Source organism: Calidris pugnax, unplaced genomic scaffold (assembly GCF_001431845.1).
Source record: "Calidris pugnax isolate Ruff unplaced genomic scaffold, ASM143184v1 scaffold207, whole genome shotgun sequence".
Lineage (NCBI taxonomy): Eukaryota > Metazoa > Chordata > Aves > Charadriiformes > Scolopacidae > Calidris > Calidris pugnax.
In genome coordinates, this window is record NW_015090931.1 from 1,033,648 (window position 1) to 1,054,297 (window position 20,650).

A 20,650-nucleotide genomic window follows, 5' to 3' on the forward strand; every position below is an offset into this window, starting at 1 on the left:
TATGAATATAGACAGGGGGAACATGAGTTCCTGAGAGGATCAGCAACATCATTAGCTGCAGGACTAAGTTCTTCCCCTTTTGTAACAGTATTTAAAAAAAGAAAAGTTAATATTTCTGCACACATTTCTTTCTTACTTCCTCTGCTGTGAGCTGTTTTTTGTATCACATGCAGTATGTATATATGTTTGCCCAAAATGTGGTTTTGGTCATATAGATTTCATTTTTAGACAGCTAGCTTATTAACAGATATGCTAGGATTTTTATTTTATTTTTTTAAATTGTCAAAGCTATTTCAAATAAACTTTAAAAAAAAAAAAAACATTGTTCCTGTAGCGAACAAATTCAAAAGATACTACTTCTCTTCGTTTGCATAAGCGAGAGTAATGTATACGCTTGGAAGTCAGAAAACATTGCTAACAAGTAAGAAATATTCATAAATTATTGTTGTCTTGTAACGTTCATGAAAAAAAGGGGATATTATCATACAGATATGTGGAGCTATTTTATAGTGCTCATATGTAAATGCCAGTGTGACTATATGCAACAGGATGTGTTTACAGGACTGGATTTATAATTGTGCCAAATAAGTCTCCAGGAATAAGTACATATAGGGCAATAAATCAGTGGTTCTCTTGGTGTAACAATTGTGTCATGATGGGCCTGAGTCTGCTTTTAACTGCTCACAATAGAAACTTCAGCAGCAATAGTCCTGCTGAGGCCAATGGAGTTACCTCACTGTAAAACCATGATGGGTGGTGAGAGAAGTGGCCTCTGCCTTTCTTTCTTCACCCAGGCACACGGCTGCCAGTACAAATTTCCATTTAATGTATCTTCATCAGCTTCACTTACCCTACTGTTGGAAAGACATTCATTTAGCAGAAAACAGAAAATTGGACTTCAAAGATACTGTTTTCAGGGGATAATACTTAAAACTTATGGAGTGTCTTTCTCGGTTATCTTTCTAGAACATACAAAGAGAAAATAGATTGCAGGTGTCTAAGCATGTAAACGTTAAAAAATAAAGAGAATCAAAAATTATTCTGAAACTTTTATAAACAAATGAATACAAACCTATAGAGGTAATGTGCCACCTTTAGCAGAGAGCAGATAAACTATTACCTGGTTTGGTATGACAAGGAGCCAGCCAAGCTCCTTTGGTGCCCATTACAAATTTCCTGATAAAGATTCAAATTTAAAAGAATTCAATTTGTGCTAGTTTAACTACTAGTTTGTTACTGCCTCATTTCTCAGTATAACATGTTTAACTAGAACATAATGCTTTCAAAGTTTAAGTTAATATTATATATATATTATATATAAATATATATTCATAATTGAGATTTAATTATGTAATGGATTGTAAAGAATTTGTTTGGATACTTACAAATGTCTCTAACACTATTATAGAGAAGAAATTAATATCTTTGTTTTCTTTTAAAAAACTGACACGTTGTTATATCCAAATTCATTTTTACTGAAAAAATACTGTACATGTGTAAAATGTTCAGTTGTTATTTGTAAAATAGGGTAGTTCTGTTGTAATTGATATTGGCCAAAATCAATGTTATTCCATATTTTATTTTTTCTATTAAATTAACCTAAATTCCTGTTCTTTTGGTCTGGAAAAACATGTTGATCATCTATATGTAAAAATCTTTGTTGAAGGGCACAGGTAGTTTTATGGTATAGAGCACTTAGATAGCACACGCAAGTCATTGAAACAAATTGGGAGGGTAAGGGTGCTTAATTTTGTTGCAAATTTTTTTGTGTTTTAAGTGATGGAATTTATGATTGCAGAAATGTCTGGTTTCCGTGGAGGACACCCTTGTGTAGTAGCAGTACAGCCACGTCTGAATCCTATTAGGTAACAGCGTTGGCTTCCTCTGAGTTTGTGATGAGTCTAATCTCTTGCTTTTTTAGGATTAAAAAGTGAAATGCTTAGCCGCCTGTTGGCTCAGGCAGTCTAGGAGGAAGGTTTTGTCTTTGCAGTCATATGTGGCCATTTGCACAATGAGGTACTGATGTCTGTTCATGTTCCAGTACTCACATCCAGTACACCTCAGATCACAATCCCAGGCTGCCAGCTGAGAACAGCAGGATATCTGTCCTTGACAGTAGACCAAAGGGCTTAAAGTAGACTCATCTGTGACCCCTGCAGGGTGAGATCCTCCACCAGTATTGGCTGATGCTCTCATTTATTTCCTACTTGGTCCTACAACCTGCATGGAGACCAAATTGGCAACTTAGCCAGGAAGTCATATATTCAGATGACGTTTTAAGCACATTCACTGAGGCCAGTTAAAGAATTTCTTGGGAAAAAAGCCCACATATGTCTTGTCACCAACTTGATTTCAAAACAAGGACTTAGGTCATAATTCTCACAGCTTCCCTGTCAGCCCTAGGACCAAGCACACGTGGAATGGGACATTCTTAGCAGTAGTTTGGTAAGACCACAACTAGAAAAAAGGTTGGCTTCCCCTTTACACCAATACTTTATAAAGAGCTGCTTCTTTCAGCTCCCACCCCACCTTCATCTTCTTTGGGTAGGAAATGCATTATGACTGATAATAAACTTGCTATAGCCCTGGCCAAAGCAGTCTGCTCTAGAAGGCGTATCTGTAACTGTTAAGCTGTAAAGTTGCACAGATAAGTAAGCATAGAACTGAGTTTTAGGCTGAAAACCAGTACTTTCTGGTGTCAGCTCAGATTTGATGATTTTTATTTGTGTTGCCTTAATAGCAGTGGCCAGATGCAAACAAAAGTCCTAAGCAGCCCTATAGTTAGTCCTTGTACTAGAGGATCGCTGCAGCAACAGGACTGCAATCGAAGGAAGCCAGTTTATTCCCAGCTGCAGAGTTTTCTTATGTGACTGATCCTCCCTCTCTGATTCAATGGTGAGTCATTTGGAATGTTCAGTGTTTGACACTCTGTGGTTGGCATGCAGAACAGCTACCAGCCATTTTAGGAAGCTCAGGAACTGCTAAACATGAACAAAATTATACTTTTCTCCATGTCTGAAAGGACTGTAAATGGCATCCGTCCAAAACTGTTCATTGATTTCTGCCTCATTTCTATCACAAGTCAAAATGCAATGACAAATTAAAGATGGTCTTCTAGTTAAGACATCACTTACATGGTAAAGTATTCGCCAGTTCATGTCTGTTTAGGAGAATAACTACGCAATCCTTGATTTAAATGCAAACTGGGCAACCGGCTAGACCTCTTCTTTATCAAAAGTCTCAAAAACAATGACACCTTTGGTCCAAAAAAACCCCAAATAAACACCAACACCCCCACCAAAAAAAAAAGAAAGAAAAACAACCACCACAACAAACCAAAATCCCAATCTCATACATGTGCTAGCACTTATTTTTAAGCAGAAAAAATTTAGCATGCCTCAGCCCTGCAGAACATCCTGCATAAGCCTGTTGTGTGAGGCCATCGTTTTATAATAGAAGTGCAATTTTTCAACCTTTCTGCAATAAGGTTACAGCCTTCCTCCCTTTCTAGCTGCAGCTCTCCACCTCAGCCACACACCAATGCTGTGGGATCAGCAAATCAGATACCTGTGGGGGTATGTTGGTGGAAAACTTATGCTTCTGACCAGTAGCTCCTGTGGCTTCTGGCTCACACCCTGCCTACCCACACACCAATCTCCACTGGCGCATCCCGCTTCTTCCTGGGGAGGCTTTACAAACACCCCCCTGTGGACAACACTGTTTTCTAATTAAGAATTCCCTATGAGACTTTACTGGCAACCCCAATCTCTATTGGGATTGCAACTTTTCAATGTCCTCTGAGATTGTGAGCAACCCCTGCTACTGAATATATTGTATAATAGCAGGGATGCTGCTTTTTCCACGTTGTCAGGTAATGATAAAAGTTACAACAGTATGAGCCTTGAAGATGAGTAAACCTATATACAGAGATACTAGAGATGACTACAGGAGTTTCACCCATACCACTTACAACTGTGATGACCAAGGTAATCCTCTTAACAGCCCCATCACAACCACAGTGAGCAATATCTCTATGAGTGGCCACTTTAGGTAACCATCTGCTACTTCTTGATGAAATTATTTAATGAACTAAATGACTGTAAGAAGGCCTGTTATAAATTCAAGACTCCTGTAAAGACATTTAAATGACTGCTTGTATGAGTCAAAGTTTTCAATTTACAGTGCAACTCGTGGAACAATAACTTGTCTGTGATCCATTACCATGCCTTATATTTATATCGGATATGCCATTGTCATGTCATTGGTACAGAATGAATCAAGAGAAGTTCTGCCATTAGATGTTTGTGCAAAATATTTTAGGTAAGCATTAAAAAAGTTTTACAGCATACAAAGAAAAATCCTAGTCAAGTTTTCATCAAAAAGAAATTGACACCAACAACAACTTGCATGACCTTGTTCAGAATATGTGGTTTGAAAATGTATTTTTGATGGACATTTTGTTTAGCTGGGGAAAAACAGATTTCTGTTTGGCACAATTTTTATTTGTCTAACTTAAACTATCCTGGGAGATTTCAATTTTTGATGAAATTGATTATCTGATTATTTATTACCACCTGTCATGAGCGTGTATTGGGGCTTAAATCCTCCTCATTAGCAAGGACTACAGAATTGTGGGTAGCAACACAGTGTCCTTATGAACAAACTAAGGCTCTGCACCTTAGGATTGCATCCAACCAGTGGAAGTGCACCCAATACCTGCACTTCCATCATTGGTTCTACACTGATGACCAAAAAGGATTCAGATGTGTTGAAGTCCTGGGACATTTCTATGAAGCCTCAGAGCACAGTAACATTTGGTCTTACTAGGGAACTGTTCTGAAATCCTCAGGATGAAACCAGAGAGATTGTGGTAATGTTCACCTGTTGTGCAAGGGTGGTAGGCACCATCACGGAATTGTATTTCAATAGCCACACTATGACTGAAGAGATCCTGGAAGGACTTTCTTTCTGAATTAGAAAGCAATGTTTATTGCATTAAAAAGAAGCCAATTTTCATTTCTAGCGTGGGAAATGAAGTCAATGGAAAGGATATTATTGTGAGAAGGCTCTGAGCATTTAAGAAAATGATTCCAGTAAGCAACAAACACAGCCTTTCGGTGCCACACCAAAGGCTGGTTTTTGTTATATCTCTTTTTTGTGAGCAGCTCATGCATTTGCTGTCAAAGATGGGCAAGGCAAAGCTTAGAAGAATGCCCCTTGCACAATCATTTATTTATCAGTGTTTCTCAGTGTTTGGGGGATGGATTTGTTGAAAGTCTTCTGGGAAAACAACATCCCTTTTCAAAGCAAAATATACTGTCCCGTCACAAAGCACAGTAGACATCTTTGCTTTATGGTGTTATGCAATGAGCTGATTAAGTACCCATTTTTTCCAATCAGCCCCGAGGGGAGAAGCTAAAACATTGACAGGCGGTGAATATTTATTTACCCACGGAGAATGAATGGCTCCATCGTGCAAACTTAATATTAGCACTGAATGTTCACTGAAGCATGACTAGTGATTTAGCTACAATTCAGATAATACTGCATATCTTTTCCAATTGTCCTTGGCCTGCCCACTGCCCTCCTCCTGATGCCTGCAGATGCACTTTGAGATGTTGGTTGAAAGGAAAGCCTAGCTCCTGGTTGCCAGTCCCCATGGATCGCATTGCTGTCAGCTATGGTGTTTGTGACCATACTAACGTGCCATTCTGTGCAATGTCACTGGATCAAAAGACAGAAATAACTCAAATATTCATTCCCAAGTACCCCATTTTCTCACTCCAAGAGCAAGGCCATACTGAACTGAAGTTGTGTAAATGCTGCCCTTGCTTGGTCTGCCTCTAGCACAGCCTCCCTGAACACCTTCAAACCGAAGAATGAAAGGAGGGTTCAAAGAGCTCCCATAGCCAGTGCCTCAAAGCCTCTCTCCATCTTTACCTGAATTAGACAGGCTGTATCATTTACACGTTTCTGCATCCTCACTATGGAACATGTGATTGTTGAAGGAAGGTCCTGGACTGTGCTTTCCAGAGTAATCGAAGCAATTACTTTGGCTATTCCTGAAATGCGTATAGTAGAGACAAGGAACCAGGGAAGATTTTAAGCAAGAAGAGATCACGAATGTAAGGGTATTGAGTTGGTTGAAGGGTTAAAGCTAGGAAGAAAATTTAGTCCTTTATACCTCTTATTAAAAGACTGAATTTGGTCTGTTCCTTACTTTCAAGGAGATAAGCTTGTATCTTTTTGGCAGATTTCTTTAATATGTATTCATCTCCGCAAATTAAACAGAAATTACATTAGATTAGCAGTATGAATCTGTGTCGTTGTATCTTGTCAGGGCAATACTTTGCCTGCTGAAATCTGCCCAGTTATCAGAAGATCTGTGTTCATATCCTAAGCTGGAGTTCTCCAGTACAAACACTCTGTGCAGGTATCTCTATGTTTAAGATAGATGACACCACTGAAATGCTGCCCTGGTACAACCAGCTCTTCCCATTTCAGGTTTATGCCTACTCAAGTCAGACTGCAGAAATCCTGTGGACAGGAAAGGTTCTGCAAATACATATTATGTACTCCTTGCTGTATTACATAGGAGACAGATGCTGTGCTACCATGGTTGCCTCTGGAGTATGACATGTGTTTTCCTCCAGCACTGAAAGATCCTATCTTTAACGTATTCCAGGTGCAAATAACAGCATACAGTCAAAGCATACAGTCACCTTCCACTTTTCTTTTGCATATTTCACAGGAACCTACCCAGACTTCCAAAGCACTGCTACCAACACAGTGAGATAATTTTCAGTGAGATTTAGGTATCTCCATTTGCAGTCTCCACTGTCCTTTAGGAAATTCCCAGCTACTGAGCTTCACAAAAAACAGGAAGCTTGACAGATCAGACAGGGAAATTTCCGGTTGTGAAGCTCCAGAAATGGAGAGGCTAAATACATTTTTTTTCCGCTCTCAGTGTCAGATTTTGAGAGTGCTATAGTATTTCCCCCTCCTTCAAGTAGTGAAAAAGGTACAGAACAAAGCATTAGCAGTACAAGTTGGGATTGCTCCATTCTCCTTCCCATTTTCTCATGGGGCTGTCAAATTTCAGGCTCCAGGTGAGGAGTAGAAAACCTTGCTGAGTTCCAACCTTCGTGTTTACACAGGCAAGGAAGGAAACCCTGATCCCAGCCAGTTTATAATCCCAGGCATCCACGTTATTAGTAGAAACTGAGGATTTTAAAGCTCATTTTTTAAATGCTAAAAAACTTTGTAAAAATGGAGGTTCAAAACTGACTATTTAAATGCCAAAAAATGTCTTTCTGGAGCCTATTTATGCCTGCTCAGTACCCCTAAGGGCTCCGGCTCTTCAACGGGTTTCTAACAACCATTTCATAAATACTACATAGAAATGATGGAAGAAACACACAGAATAAAGAGGGGGAAAAAATCCCTATGTGTCAGCAAAAAGGGCAGCTTTGGCTAATGTAAATATTTATATTCAGCAGGGAAAAGAATAGAGGGCTGTGTAAGATAGTGTAGTTGATAAAGGCAGTCGCCTCTCTCCTGCCTGTCATGATTAAAGCTAACCTAAGGCTCTGTGTGATCTCAGCTAATCCTGCAACAAAAGTGCCTTTCATCCTAAAATCATTATATCACACTCAGCTCCACATACCGCTGTCCAGGGAAGAGATGTTCAGCCCTTTTCAAGGTTCTGCTTTGTTCCTTGGAACAAGGGGATGCTTCAGGGACTTAGGAACTGACATGATGCACTGAGCCAGCAATGTGTCCTTGAGACCAGGAAGGCCATTGGCATCCTGGACTACATCAAGAAGAGCGTGAACAGCAGGTTGAGAGAGGTTTTCCTCCCCCTCTCCTCTGACCTGGTGAGGCCACATCTGGAGTACTGTGTCCGGTTCTGGGCTCCCCAGTTCAAGAAGGACAAGGAACTACTGGAGAGGGTAAAACAAAGGGCTACAGAGAGGATTAGGGGACTAGAACATCTCTCTTATGAGGAAGGGGGGAGAGACTTGGGTCCCTTTAGTCTGGAGAAGGCTGAGGAGGGGTTTGATCAATGCCTACAAATACTTAAAAGGTTGGATGTCAAGAGGATGGGGCCAGACTTTTTTCAGTGGTGCCCAGTGACAGGGCAAGAGGTAATGTGCAAAAACTTGACCATAGGAAGTTCCATCTAAACATGAGGAGGAACTTCTTTACTTTGAGGGTGGCAAAGCACTGGAACAGGCTGCCAGGGAGGTGGTGGAGTCTCCATCTCTGGAGACGTTCAAAATCCACCTGGACATGTTCCTGTGCAACCTGATAGGTGGACCTGCTTTGGCAGAGGGGTTGGACTAGATGATCTCCAGAGGTCCCTTCCAACCCCATATCATTTTGTGATTCTGTGATGGTAATTTCAGCCTTCTGGTTCATCACTGCCTAGAGTACTTTTGAAAATTAGACTTCCAATCCTGAATCACCTCTCATCACCTCAGATCATAGCATCGCAAAGTTTTGCCCTTGAAGGTATCTTCTTTGTCCCTTCTGCACATCTAAGCAGGGAGACTAAAATTTGGTCACTGTGTAAAATGACTGAGTGGAGAACAATATGCAGGAGACTCAAAACTGAAGCTAAGCAAATGATTTGAAATTGTGTTCAAACTTTGTATGACTGCCCAAAATTTGAGAGGAAAGGAAATGCCATAGTCTCCTAACAACGTCCTAATATTTTCAAGACAAGATTGCTCTCCGGGAGCTGTAATCTATCAAACATTAAGGCTTTGGGCTAAACAGAGGGCTAACTTTAAGAGGAATCCTCAGGGTGAATTTTAATGGCTTGCTATATGCAGGTTAGTCTAAGTTCCTTATGGACTTAAGCTTTATGGATAAATATTTCTTCAGCAAAACTCAAAGAGCTAATCCCATGAGCCAGTCAGAATAAAATGTATCGAGGCTGAACATGGAAAAAGCAAAGAGCTCCCTGGGACTGACTCCTCTCAGTTCTCACTGCTGATTGATGAAAAACAATTCTGATCAATGCTTCTTTATCTGCTCTGTAAAACTTTGTAACCCGTAAGATTACATACCAAAGCTCAAGTATAAAATCTATATCCAGGTTCCCATGAAGGTTAACCAGCATAAAGGAGGAAATAAGGTCATTTTTTTGCATTGATTATGAAGAAAACCCACTAGGGCAATGCTATAGAAGATAATCAATGAATATTTTTAAATTAGATAAAGTCATGTTTTGATTAAGAAAAGCGGGGAAATAACAGGTGTCCTGCAGTGACTGAGTCTCATGGGGGACACTCCAAGACAGATTCATTTATGACTGCCAGCAATAAAACTGCATATGTCCAGGCATAACTTATTCACACCCTCATCTAAGTGGTCTCCTGAAACACCATGTGCTGCCAATGAATGGCCCCACTTTTTGAAAGGAGAGAAATAATGACAAGGTAAGGGCTGTACATTTAACAGTGTTTATGCAAAGACGTAACAACAAGCTGGCAACTATGATGGTGCTCTAGTCTGGGACTCAGGAGAGACAGGTTCTGGTTTGCTATTGCACTCTAACTTGATGATCTTACTGCAACTCAGTTTTTCTGCCTCCTTAATGGGAGGTAATAGACCTTGCCTCATTTTAAAATGCATCATATCAACTGATAAGAATGTAACTGTAGGGCTCCTGTATGCAGTTGAGGCTTCAGTAACTAGTATTTATCTAGCGAGATTTGTAAAGAAATATATTGCCCACAAAGAACTCTGGCAAACAGTTAAACTGCCCTGTGAAATAGTTTAAAAGTCTTCTTTAAAGTTGCATTTCAGAGTCAACTCTTTGAGTATCCACAAAAAAATATTTTGTTAACATTTAGTGGCAGATCCACGGTTCTAGATGTAACTTGGAATTCAGAAGGCCTAATATGTATTTTCTGGTGCACATTCCATATAATAGTATGCTTTAAAATGCCTCAACTCGGAGGATAAAGTAAGCAGAGAACTGGTCTTCCTGGCATTATTCCAGCACAGCTGAAATGAATTACAGCACTTCCACTGAAAGGCATAACAAGGAAATAACAAAAACCTTTCAAAACTAAGAACTTCTACCATGTGGGAAGGATTTGAGCAGGCGTAGCTGAGGTGTATGAATTAGTAGCTCAGGTCCAATGGATAAGCATACAGGCAGTGCAGGCAAATAAAGTGAAGGACTGGAGAAACAGAAAGTTTTTATAATGTATCACAAAGCAACATCAGAGAAACAATTATTTAATAACATTGTCCTGACAGATTTTCCAGTGGTGGAAAGCTGGTAGTATAAAGCACTGAGCCACCAGAACAGCAATAGGAAGACTTTGCAGACACTGCATTTTTTCATGGTTGTGTATTTTCCAAGTATGTGTGTGTGTGTCTATATATGTATCAAATCATATTTTAAAATCTCATAAAGCATTTGAGATCATGGGATTCTATGTTATACACTCTGAATACGTGTCAGAAAGACTCAAGAAGCCTGCATTAAGCAAATCTGTCAATGGCCTCATGATCTACTGGACAGCAGGCTACAGGCTTTTTTTTTTTCCAGAAAGTATAATTATAAATATTCTGTATCATGATAGTTATTCATCAATACAACATTTTATCTCAGTAATATCTGGATAAATTCAGAATCCTGCTGAATTCTGTGTCATATTCTGTATCATGATACTTATTCATCAATAAAACATTTTATCTCAGTAATATCTGGATAAATTCAGAATCCTGCTGAATTCTGTGTCAAAGGGCTATACCATTTATAATGTCTTTATCATTAGTCCTTTACAAAGTATTCTATCATACAAGATACAGTGTAGGAGTTCAGAAAAGCTACACCATTTCCAAGGAATGATGTCAATTTACACAATTCAAGGTTTGGTCCATATGGGCATGTGTGGGATTACATAAAGGTATATAAACATATATATACAAAATCCTTTTTGGATAATGAGAACTATAAAAATGTGTGAATGTGCATGTATACACAGATTTCTGTTTTCCTGACCTCATCAAGAGACTGTTCATTTGCTCCCAGTTCTGAACTTCTTCCCAGTTAGCAATGATCTCAGACCAGCCTCTGAGCAGCACTGTCTTTATGTTTTATGGGGCTCTGTCTCTGGATTTTGGCTCGTCTTTTACCTTTTTCCTTTTTCAGGAGACACACAAACCTTTACAAAATGAAAATTGTAACTTTACCTACATTTTGGTCACCTCAGCTTTGGTCCACAGTTGGCTGGACATTCCAGCTGGTATGGCTATTTAACTGTACTGTTCCCATCCCCTTAGGCATCATAAGTACTATCCTAGCTTATATCTCATACCGGGGATTTCAGCTGTTATAGAATTTGTTAATACAGATTAATATGGAGTAGAAAACACAAAGGTCAGAGAATATAATTTACAGTATTTTAGAAAATGTTTCTTTCCTACATGGTTTTACACTTATAGCAATAGTTGCTCATACGGTGTCTTAGCTTTTCAATGCAAGGAACTCAGTGCAACTGACAGCCAAAACCAAGTCATTCCACATTTGTATTTTGACTCCTAAAGTTCAATGTGTTTGCCAAATTTAGATTTCCCAGCAGCAATGCAAGTGGAAAGAGTTTCTCCATATTGAAGTATCCATAGAAACTGCAGGGTTTATGTATCATATAGGACTCTCTGCCCAACCTCTTCCATTACTTCAGAACGAAAGAACAGCCAATTCTCCCAAATATATAGACTCAGTTAGAACAAATTTTCCCATAACAAACTGACTTAAAAGACCCAATCTTGAGCTTTATGAAACTGTTTGATAAACCAATTTACTGTCCCCACATGATGCTGCACAAAGATATAGTGTTCATGCTACTTACCAAATTAAAATCTCTGCTCTGAGAGTTACGAAAAATACAGCTTACTGGTTTCTACCAGTATTTAAATTAATATTCAGTAAATAAAGAGGCAAACTTTGCACTTCAGTTCCATAGTAGCACTAGTGTATTCATGATCTGGAAGGAAACAATTCATATAATATAAAATTTTTTTTCAAGTCCATATGGGTGCTTCAGCACCAAATTTTCATTCCACCTAGATGAGAGCCTAGGTCTTTTAGGTGTGGAGTCTTCCAGCAGTGGCATGGGAGGAGGACAAAAGACACTATACTAGAGGTCTGGAGAGCAGCAACACGTCTCTGCCTGATGGTAGCATACTTAAGTCATTCTCCCACATAACATACTAACACACCCCCTGCCCATGAAAGCACATTCTTTATGCTGCAGCTTGCAACCAGGGGCATATTGCAGCTGCCCCAAAAGACATTAGGTAATGACTACTTCTAGGTAACACTGGTTTTGATGTAACTCTCCATGGTGAATCTTAAAGAGTCCCAATACTTCAACTGATGCAGAAGAAACCATATTAATCTGAACAACCGCAATCACGTTCTGTCAGATTCACATGAAGGAAAGAAGGAAAGAGAGAGAGAAAGAGAGAGAGAGAGAAAGAAGAAAGAAAGAAAAAAAGAGAGAGAAAGAAGAAAGAAAGAAAGAGAGAGAGAGAGAAAGAAGAAAGAGAGAAAGAAAGAAAGAGAGAAAGAAAGAAAGAGAGAAAGAAAGAGAGAAAGAGAGAAAGAAAGAGAGAGAGAAAGAAAGAAAGAAAAAAAGAAAGAAAGAGAGAGACTAGAAACTACTAATTCTGAGCACCCTGGTTCCCCAAGGGAGCCAGTAGTTGTTTTCCTGATACCAAAGGTAAATGTATTCATTTCAGTAATTCAAAACAGATCTAATTCCTTTTACTCATTATATTTTGGTGCATGGGTGTTTTTTTTAACATGAGATGTTGATCTGAAATAAACATATTTTTTTCTACCAGGGGAATATCTTGATGATTCCCAAGAATGTCAGTTGTGTGAAGCATCCTGTCAGAAGTGCATTGGATCTGAGCCGGACAACTGCATCAGCTGCCCACGCACAAGGTAATTGTCTCCGAGCACCATGCAGCACAAAGGCCTCGCATAATCATTTGGAGGGCAAACAAAACCAGGGCAAGTGAGAAAACAAGTGTTATGTGAACAGGACAATTGGCTACACAGGCAGCTGATGTTTAGCCAGATGATTCCCACAGACAGAGAAAAAAAATCTTTAAATATGTGAAATAATCTTTCTGTCATTGTCATTCTTTCAGAATCATAATTGCTAGAATCACAACAGTGACAAATTTAATAACAAGAGTCTAGGGCATCTCTAGGTGCACACAACTATGGAGACTGACAGAAGGCATGAATACGGACATGGAGGCTAGCATTCAGCTAATTCAGGATATATTCATGGCAGTGAAACATTGTCCCCTAACTGAGGCGCTTTAAGTTAGGCTGTTTTTTTCTAATTTGTCATGAGGAGTGAGCAGAACCAGAAAGCAGTTTTTCCACAGGACATTGCAGATCAGAGAGTTATTTTTAGGTCATCTCACACCTAATCCAGGCATCTACAGGTTTTAAACTCCTGTGTTACCAATAGCTTTATTCTCATGCTGATAGCTCTGGTTCTGTTGCACTGGATTGCATTGTAGACAGCTGATATTTACACTGGTATGAAATCAGAGTCAGATTCTGTAAGTCATATAGGAAAAAAATGCCCAAGAAATCCTGCAATTTACCTTGCAAATATCTATGGTATGACTATGCCAATAAAAGACACACCAGGACCAATGGAGTCCAAAAAACTTCGTAACTGAGGAAACAGTATTGAATTAAGCTGTGTTATGCCAGAAATGGCATTAACACAGGAAGTCTAGGCAAAATTTTGGACTGAGGACTGGATATCTCTGATTTACAATGGCATTAAAATTAGATTGTCTGTGTTTCGTGCAATGTATTTGCTGAGCTTTACACAGAGATATTTGCAAAGCAAAGAAGGTACAGAACCATACTGTTAGGCAAAACCGCCTAGGTGTTTGCAGTAATGAGGTTTCTCTGACCTTTTGCAAAGGTGCTGCTGTCTTCACCATAGCAAATCCTGTAACAGTTTTCAATTTTGGTATCCAAGGTCTCCAAAAGCTTTCTGTGCTGCTTCTACACATTATGAAAGCTGTTAGAAAAAGTCATATTAGGACACTCGGTAGTAGAAGAAATAATAATAAAGCAAAATCTCACCCAGAGGCTAAAGAGTAAATCTTTCCAATGGATATTGTTCGTTAAGTACTTGAAATGGACCTGTTTAATTGAAACAGAATCCTAAATCCTGTTGCTCTTGGCAGCTTCAGAGGTTGTCTATTGAAGACAGAAATGAGTGGCCATTAGATAATACAGACTAAAATTCAGCAGTGGTGCTTTCCTACAGGGGAACACCTTTCCTCTTTGAAAAGGATGAAAAAACTTGAGAAGGATTACAGAAAATGAAAACACTGAAAAATCCCTGTCCTTTGTGAGAATTCAGCAGTAGATGTCACCTTACTTCATAATAAAATCTCTGTCAAATCGTCTTCTTGTTTAACAATTCAAAATGCTAATACCTGTTTTAAAAAAAATTACAGCATTGTAGTGTTTTTTGTCCAACCAACCTTTTCCATCTCTTTACTGTTTGAACTACAAAGGTTAGTGATGAGATCTGACCTGCTGGTGTCTTCCATTAGGGGCAACACAACAAAAAGCAAGAAAAACATACTTTACCGTTATGTGAGCTGTTTGTAAGGATGGTTATCATTACAGCCAGTGCCCATAGTAGAACACAGTAATACTTGCAGGTCATATAATCATACTCCAGCTACCTCCAGTACTTCTGTCACACTGTCACACTTGCATGGAGACCAATAAGAGGGGGCTGCAGTCCCCATGAAGAGCTGAATAAAGGTCTTAAATATGAAAGTATAACTATGGGCTACAATCTGCATAGGACTGTCATACTGTCAGACTGCAGAGCAAAGACACATCTTCGCTGAACACTTCATATAGCCATACAACCTTCTCCCTGATTCCCTCCAGCAGCCTGCCTTCAGCCTCAGAAGTCTTTTAAATAAATTCCTAAGTTTTCTTTGTTGTGTGCACTTCAGGAAGGCTGTTTGCATGATAGCCTATCCTTCCATCTTTACACTTCATAAGCCTAGACTTTTCCAATCACGGTAAATTTAAAATGGTTTCAAAGACTATTTCACAAAATTGGTTTTAAACTTTGCAGATATTTTTCTCCTATTCTTTCAGAATAAATCTGAAAATGACCATAGCAACTCATATTTATGAAGGCATATTGCAGACATTCTCTAATGCCATTGGTTGGCTCCAGGGAAGCATGCACTATCTTAACGTTATGGAAAGCCTAGTGTTTCTGAGGTGTACAGACAAGCTGATAGTCTCAAAGTCTGCACTAAGATCTTGAATGGTACTCAGTTTCTCTAGAAATTGAATCTCAAGTCCTCAAATACCAAACCGGTCAAAGCAGTTAAGTATGGAAGATTACAGTCTCTCCTCTCTCATTTTCTTAATATTGAAAACACCGTCAAATTCTAGCCATTTTGTTTTATATTCTTTTAATAGTATTGATGCTTTTCTACTTTTCTCCCCAACAGATTAAAAACAGTAGACATTAAGTAGTGGTGAAAAATGGACCAGAAATTTTAATCACATAAAGGGATTCTTCAGCAAATATTTCATTACCCAGCAAAAGAAGAACATTTAGCTGCAAAACTCCTAAGTGTCTGCAGATATGCAAGTCTAAAAATACAGCTCCTAAAGGCTAAGATTCAGATAGATGTTTGACTTTATGTACAAAGTTTCTTTACTGAAGCCATAGTACTGTTCACAGGAAGCCTTTAAAGTAAAACTATAAGGAAACTTCAACAGGAGGATCATTCTTTCACAGAGAAAGACCAAGTCTTGCTTTCCTTCTAACAGACATAAGTGATCACCTCAGGGTTTGTAGTAGAAAGACATCTAGGTACAGGACCAAAAGGTGACTTTTCTTAGAAAAATATCAGAAAAAAACTAGTCTCTGAAGCCTAAGATCCAGGTTCAAAACATAGTTCACTTTCCATTTAGTAAATACTACGAATAAAGTCTGGAAAACCAAGGAGTAAAGTGAAAAGGCTCTTGCAAATACAGTGAAAGAAGAATGTCTTGGGTCTCTTATTCGTTTCCTTTAAATATAAAGAACAAATAGTTGCTATATTTGTAATTATGCCTCTCTCTGCTTCAAAAGAATCTTTGATGATGGTCGCTGTGTTATGCAATGCCCCAGAGGAAAGTTTGAATTCAAAGGACAATGTCATTTGTGCCATCATACCTGCCTGGACTGCAGTGGAAGTGAACCCAACAAATGCACTACTTGTGGAACAGGTAAGGAAGGTTTCCTCCTGCAGCTTTTTGCCCATTCTTTGGCTTCCAAGTTTTGTTTTCCTTCTGCTCTCAGGCTCAGTTGTTAGAGCCAATAAAATTAGTAGTGGTTTTGCTACTGATCTGCACTTGTTTTAATCCTGAAGGCAGTTGGAACTCAATTTATTTTTTTAAAAATACAAGAAAACACAACTCTACATTGTCCTTGCATCTTTATGCATTTCCCTTGGTATACTTTGAATAGGAGCTATGTTAACAGAAACAGAAATTGTCACACAGGAAAAAAAGGCCGGAAAGCCTACATAGCCTGCCTCTGGAGAATAAAGCTCTGTACTTGCCTCCCCAAACCTCTACACAGTATGTGCTACGCTGAAATGGAGCAAGCTTGTACAAGCAGGCAGGGAACCAGCATGCTTTTCAGAATGTCTCTCTGGGGAAGGCTATGAAACAAGCATGGTGGGTTCCACCACAGAGTGCTGTGTCCCTACAGCTGGACAGATGGGGCCTGCCAAGAGAAGCTTACCCCTAACACACTGAGAAACTTGTCTTTTGGACACATTTTTATAGAGGTCAGGTTGAGAGAGAGGGTAATATTGTTAAAATTGCAGTTCCCAAAAGCAACTATCTTTCTGTTGAAGCTCCATTTAAAAAATTATTCCCTCTTGCTTCTGTAACACCTGATGGGCAAAGAACTTGAGGCTCTTACATACAAATATATATAACTAACCTGCACTGCCCTTGGAAATGAGTATTTAAGATTTAACTTTCAATTCACTTAATAAAGAGGAAAATTTATTGAGCTTTTTCTGAGGACCCGCAGCCTTTTTCCTTTCAGCTGCTACTTCCATTTAGGTCCTAGTCATTAATGGTCCAGGCTTTACTTAGTAATAAGTGTGCCCAGACTGCAAGAAAACACTGGTATGGCTGGCATTAATTTGTCATATTGATGATGAGATTGACTTTCTCATTTTGGGAAGTGTGACTGAGTAGATGAAGTTTTGAAATGGTACTTCAGGTCCAATGTGAGGGAGAAGTTTGTATAATTGTTCTCCAAGTCTTTCCCTGTGGTGGACAACAATATAAATTTCTGTATTTCTGTGTATCAAGAAATGAAGAGAATGGTGAGAGTCACGCCCTGAGGAGGCTGGAAAAGTTCATACTAAAGATTTGTACAAGAAAAGTGAAAAAAACAAAGTCTGAATACTTTTGCCATGGTGCAGTGATAGTCCCTATTGTAGCTGCTTTCTCTGCAGTTTCAAAAATAAAATATGGTATGCAAATTCTTGCTGTATAGTTAAAGCAATAAAATGCACTTAGCACAGTAATGCAAGTATAGAGTAACCCATTAGAAAACTGCCCATGTTGCAGCACATGGCACATGGAGTTGCAGGTGTTTTCACAGGTTCCATTGAGAAGGATTTGAAGCAGGGGCCCTCCCAGTTCCCCATGCGTGAAAGAATGCTCTCACTCTGATAGCAAATAGATGCACGCTTGCTATTCAGATTCAAATTGAAATGATTCCAGACTCTGGCTGTGACTAGGATGAAGATTACAGTTTAATCTCGTACAGACACAGGCTCATCCTTTCCAAAGATGAAGTGGGCAACTTTGCTTTCGTAATGGCAATTCTACATCCCCATGTAGCATACAGTACAAACACTTGTATGTTCTCTGCAAGGGAACTCAGTAAATGAAATCTCTTGATCCTTTCTTTATTAGATTGATGGATGTAAACAGTAATTATTCACTAGCATGACATCTTTGTATGTCATAAATCTCCAGGAAAGTGGAGGGTTTGAGGTCCTGAAACTTTTATACATTTTAGCTCATCTGGTGTAAAACTACAAATCTAGTACTCAGTGAAAAAGATCCTCAGCAGCTGTAGCACCAGTGCTTCATAAAGCTGCTTCATATGCCCAAATGCACCTCTGACATTTGTTACTGACATCTTTTTCCTATTTTGTTTCCACACAGATAGAAGAGGGATTGAACGTTTCCTGTACCATGGGGAGTGCAGAGCGAGCTGTCCTCCAGGTCACTACCATTCAGAGCATACCTGTGTGGCATGCTCTGGCCACTGTGAGGTGTGCCTGGACTCCAGCCACTGCAAAAAGTGTTTCAGAGGCTACTACCTTACTCAAAACATATGTCAGAAGCATAGTTGTAGAGAAGGTAAGCATCCTTCCATAGGAGTTAACAAATATTCTATCTAATTTGGGTCCTGGTTTCAGCTGGGATAGTGTTCATTTCCTTTCCAGTGTCTGCTGCGTTTCAGATTTGGTATTATGAATATTGGTTTAGTTGTTGCTAGGTGATATTTATACTAGTCAAGGGCTTTTTTCAGCCTCCCATAGAAGATGAGAAGGAGCATAGTCAGAACAATGGGACAGCCAATTGAATATTCTGTACCAGAGACGTCATGCTCAGTATATAAATGGTGGTTGGCCAAAGGGCAGAAATCTGCAATCACTCCTTCGGTTGGGCTGGGCAACCAGTTCACTGGGTGCTGAGAGTGACTTTTGTCTTGCATATTCTATTACTATTACTAATTACTATTATTATTGTTGTTGTTTTCCTTTTCCATTACTGTTGTATTAAACTGTCCTTATCTTAACATGAGGAAAGAAACTGCTGTGAATCTTTTTTCTTTTTGAGTTTGGATAAAATTTATTTCAAGGAACCATGCTGAGTGCTTCCAAATGTTGGCTTTCCATTGTCTAGAATTAACCCTAAACTGGTGATTTGCAAAACACAGGTGAAGTGGAAGATCCTGACTCTGAAGATTGCATACCTTGTTCAGAGGGATGCCAGAACTGCAAATTGGGTAAATATTTCCTTTATGAACCCCTACCCTTATTCATTAAGGTAGGGAAAAATTATTCCTCCTTGCTCTCTTGTCACGAGTTTATATGCATGCTGTTGAGCAATTAGTCACTGCTGCATTCTCTCACCAAGTAAACTGTATTTTCCAAGTGTATTTATTTTTAAACACCATTTCTAAACTCTATCTCCAGCATAAATAAGAATATTTTTTGTATTAATTTAGCTATTAATCTCTGCAACATTTTTTTTTCCTGCTTGAATGCCACACTCAGGCTGAGAGATTTACAAACTTTCTGAAGACATTATCAGACACAGAACTTTATCATAGATTTTCCAATTTTCTAGACTTGAAAATATATCATTAGCTTGGGCTTTTTCTGTAAGGAAATAGACATAAGGATAGTCTTTAAATTTCATTCAAGAGCAAATCACTGCAATAGTAATGCTACTACCCTAAAAGAATATTAAAACATTGATTCGTTTTTCATACCAGATTAAAAAAAAATAAAAAAAAAAAATCCTTCTCAAAATATTATAGTGTTGGCAGAGAGTTTGTTGTATTCAGATCAAGGCCATTTAACTTACTAAACTTGATGGAATCTGTGTCTCAATAGTTCACCTTTAGAGAGAATTAAAAATGTTGAAAGGACATCACAATTCATTGTTTCCACTGTGGTTACATTAAGAAAATTTTATTTCCTGTGGCTGTATGGACAGGAGCACAACTGATCAGCAACTCAAGACTGATAGGCAACAGGGTGAGCCATCAGAATGGTAGTTTTCACCGACAACCTCTTAGACAAATTTCTTCTCAAGAAAACACAGATTTCAGGTAAAGCAGTGCCCAAATGAGTACTGATATGCCAAGGCACTTTGATAAGATGATCTACATCATAGAAAATAAGACTTCGGTAAAAACTCCTTGAAGGATTATACAGAAGGAAAAAGTAGACCTAAGTTCCTTCTTCTTTTGACCTAAGACCTACTTCTTTTGATGCAAATCTAGAGCAAGTCACTGTTCTGCAAATAGTTATCTGGAATTACCAATGATTTAAAAAAACAGGGGGAACAAATTTCACTTGTTATACGTAGGAAAAGAGGAAATGGGTTCAAGTTGCTCCAGGGATGCTTTAGATTGGACATCAGGAAAAAATTTTATATGGAAATGGTTATTAAGCATTGGAATGGGCTGCCCAGGGAAGTGGTTGAGGCACCATCGCAGGAGGTATTTAAAAGATGGGTTGACATAGAGCTCAGTAATATGGTTTTGTGATGGGTTGTTGGGGGGTTTATTTTTTGTTTGTTTATCTTTGAGGGGGGAGGCATGTTGGGTATTGGTTTGGTTGTTGGTTTTGGTTTTTATCAGAGTTAGGTTGCTGATTGGACTAGATGATCTTAAAGGTCCCTTCCAACCTAGACGGTTCTATGATTCTGTGATTCTGTGATTTCCAAAGAACATTTTTGAAAGCTCTAACATTAAAGACTACCAGAACTATCCATCCT

At 38.8% G+C, this 20,650-nt stretch overlaps 1 protein-coding gene across 1 annotated transcript in view; it reads left to right on the top strand.

Annotated features, from left to right (window-relative positions):
- PCSK5 (proprotein convertase subtilisin/kexin type 5) overlaps positions 1 to 20,650 on the top strand; it is a 303,186-nt gene that overhangs the window by 235,340 nt on the left and 47,196 nt on the right. The window contains exons 21-24 of the mRNA XM_014951658.1: positions 12,874 to 12,976; positions 16,191 to 16,327; positions 18,299 to 18,496; positions 19,080 to 19,148. Coding sequence (XP_014807144.1) covers positions 12,874 to 12,976; positions 16,191 to 16,327; positions 18,299 to 18,496; positions 19,080 to 19,148 — 507 coding nt within the window. The remainder of the gene's footprint in view (positions 1 to 12,873; positions 12,977 to 16,190; positions 16,328 to 18,298; positions 18,497 to 19,079; positions 19,149 to 20,650) is intronic.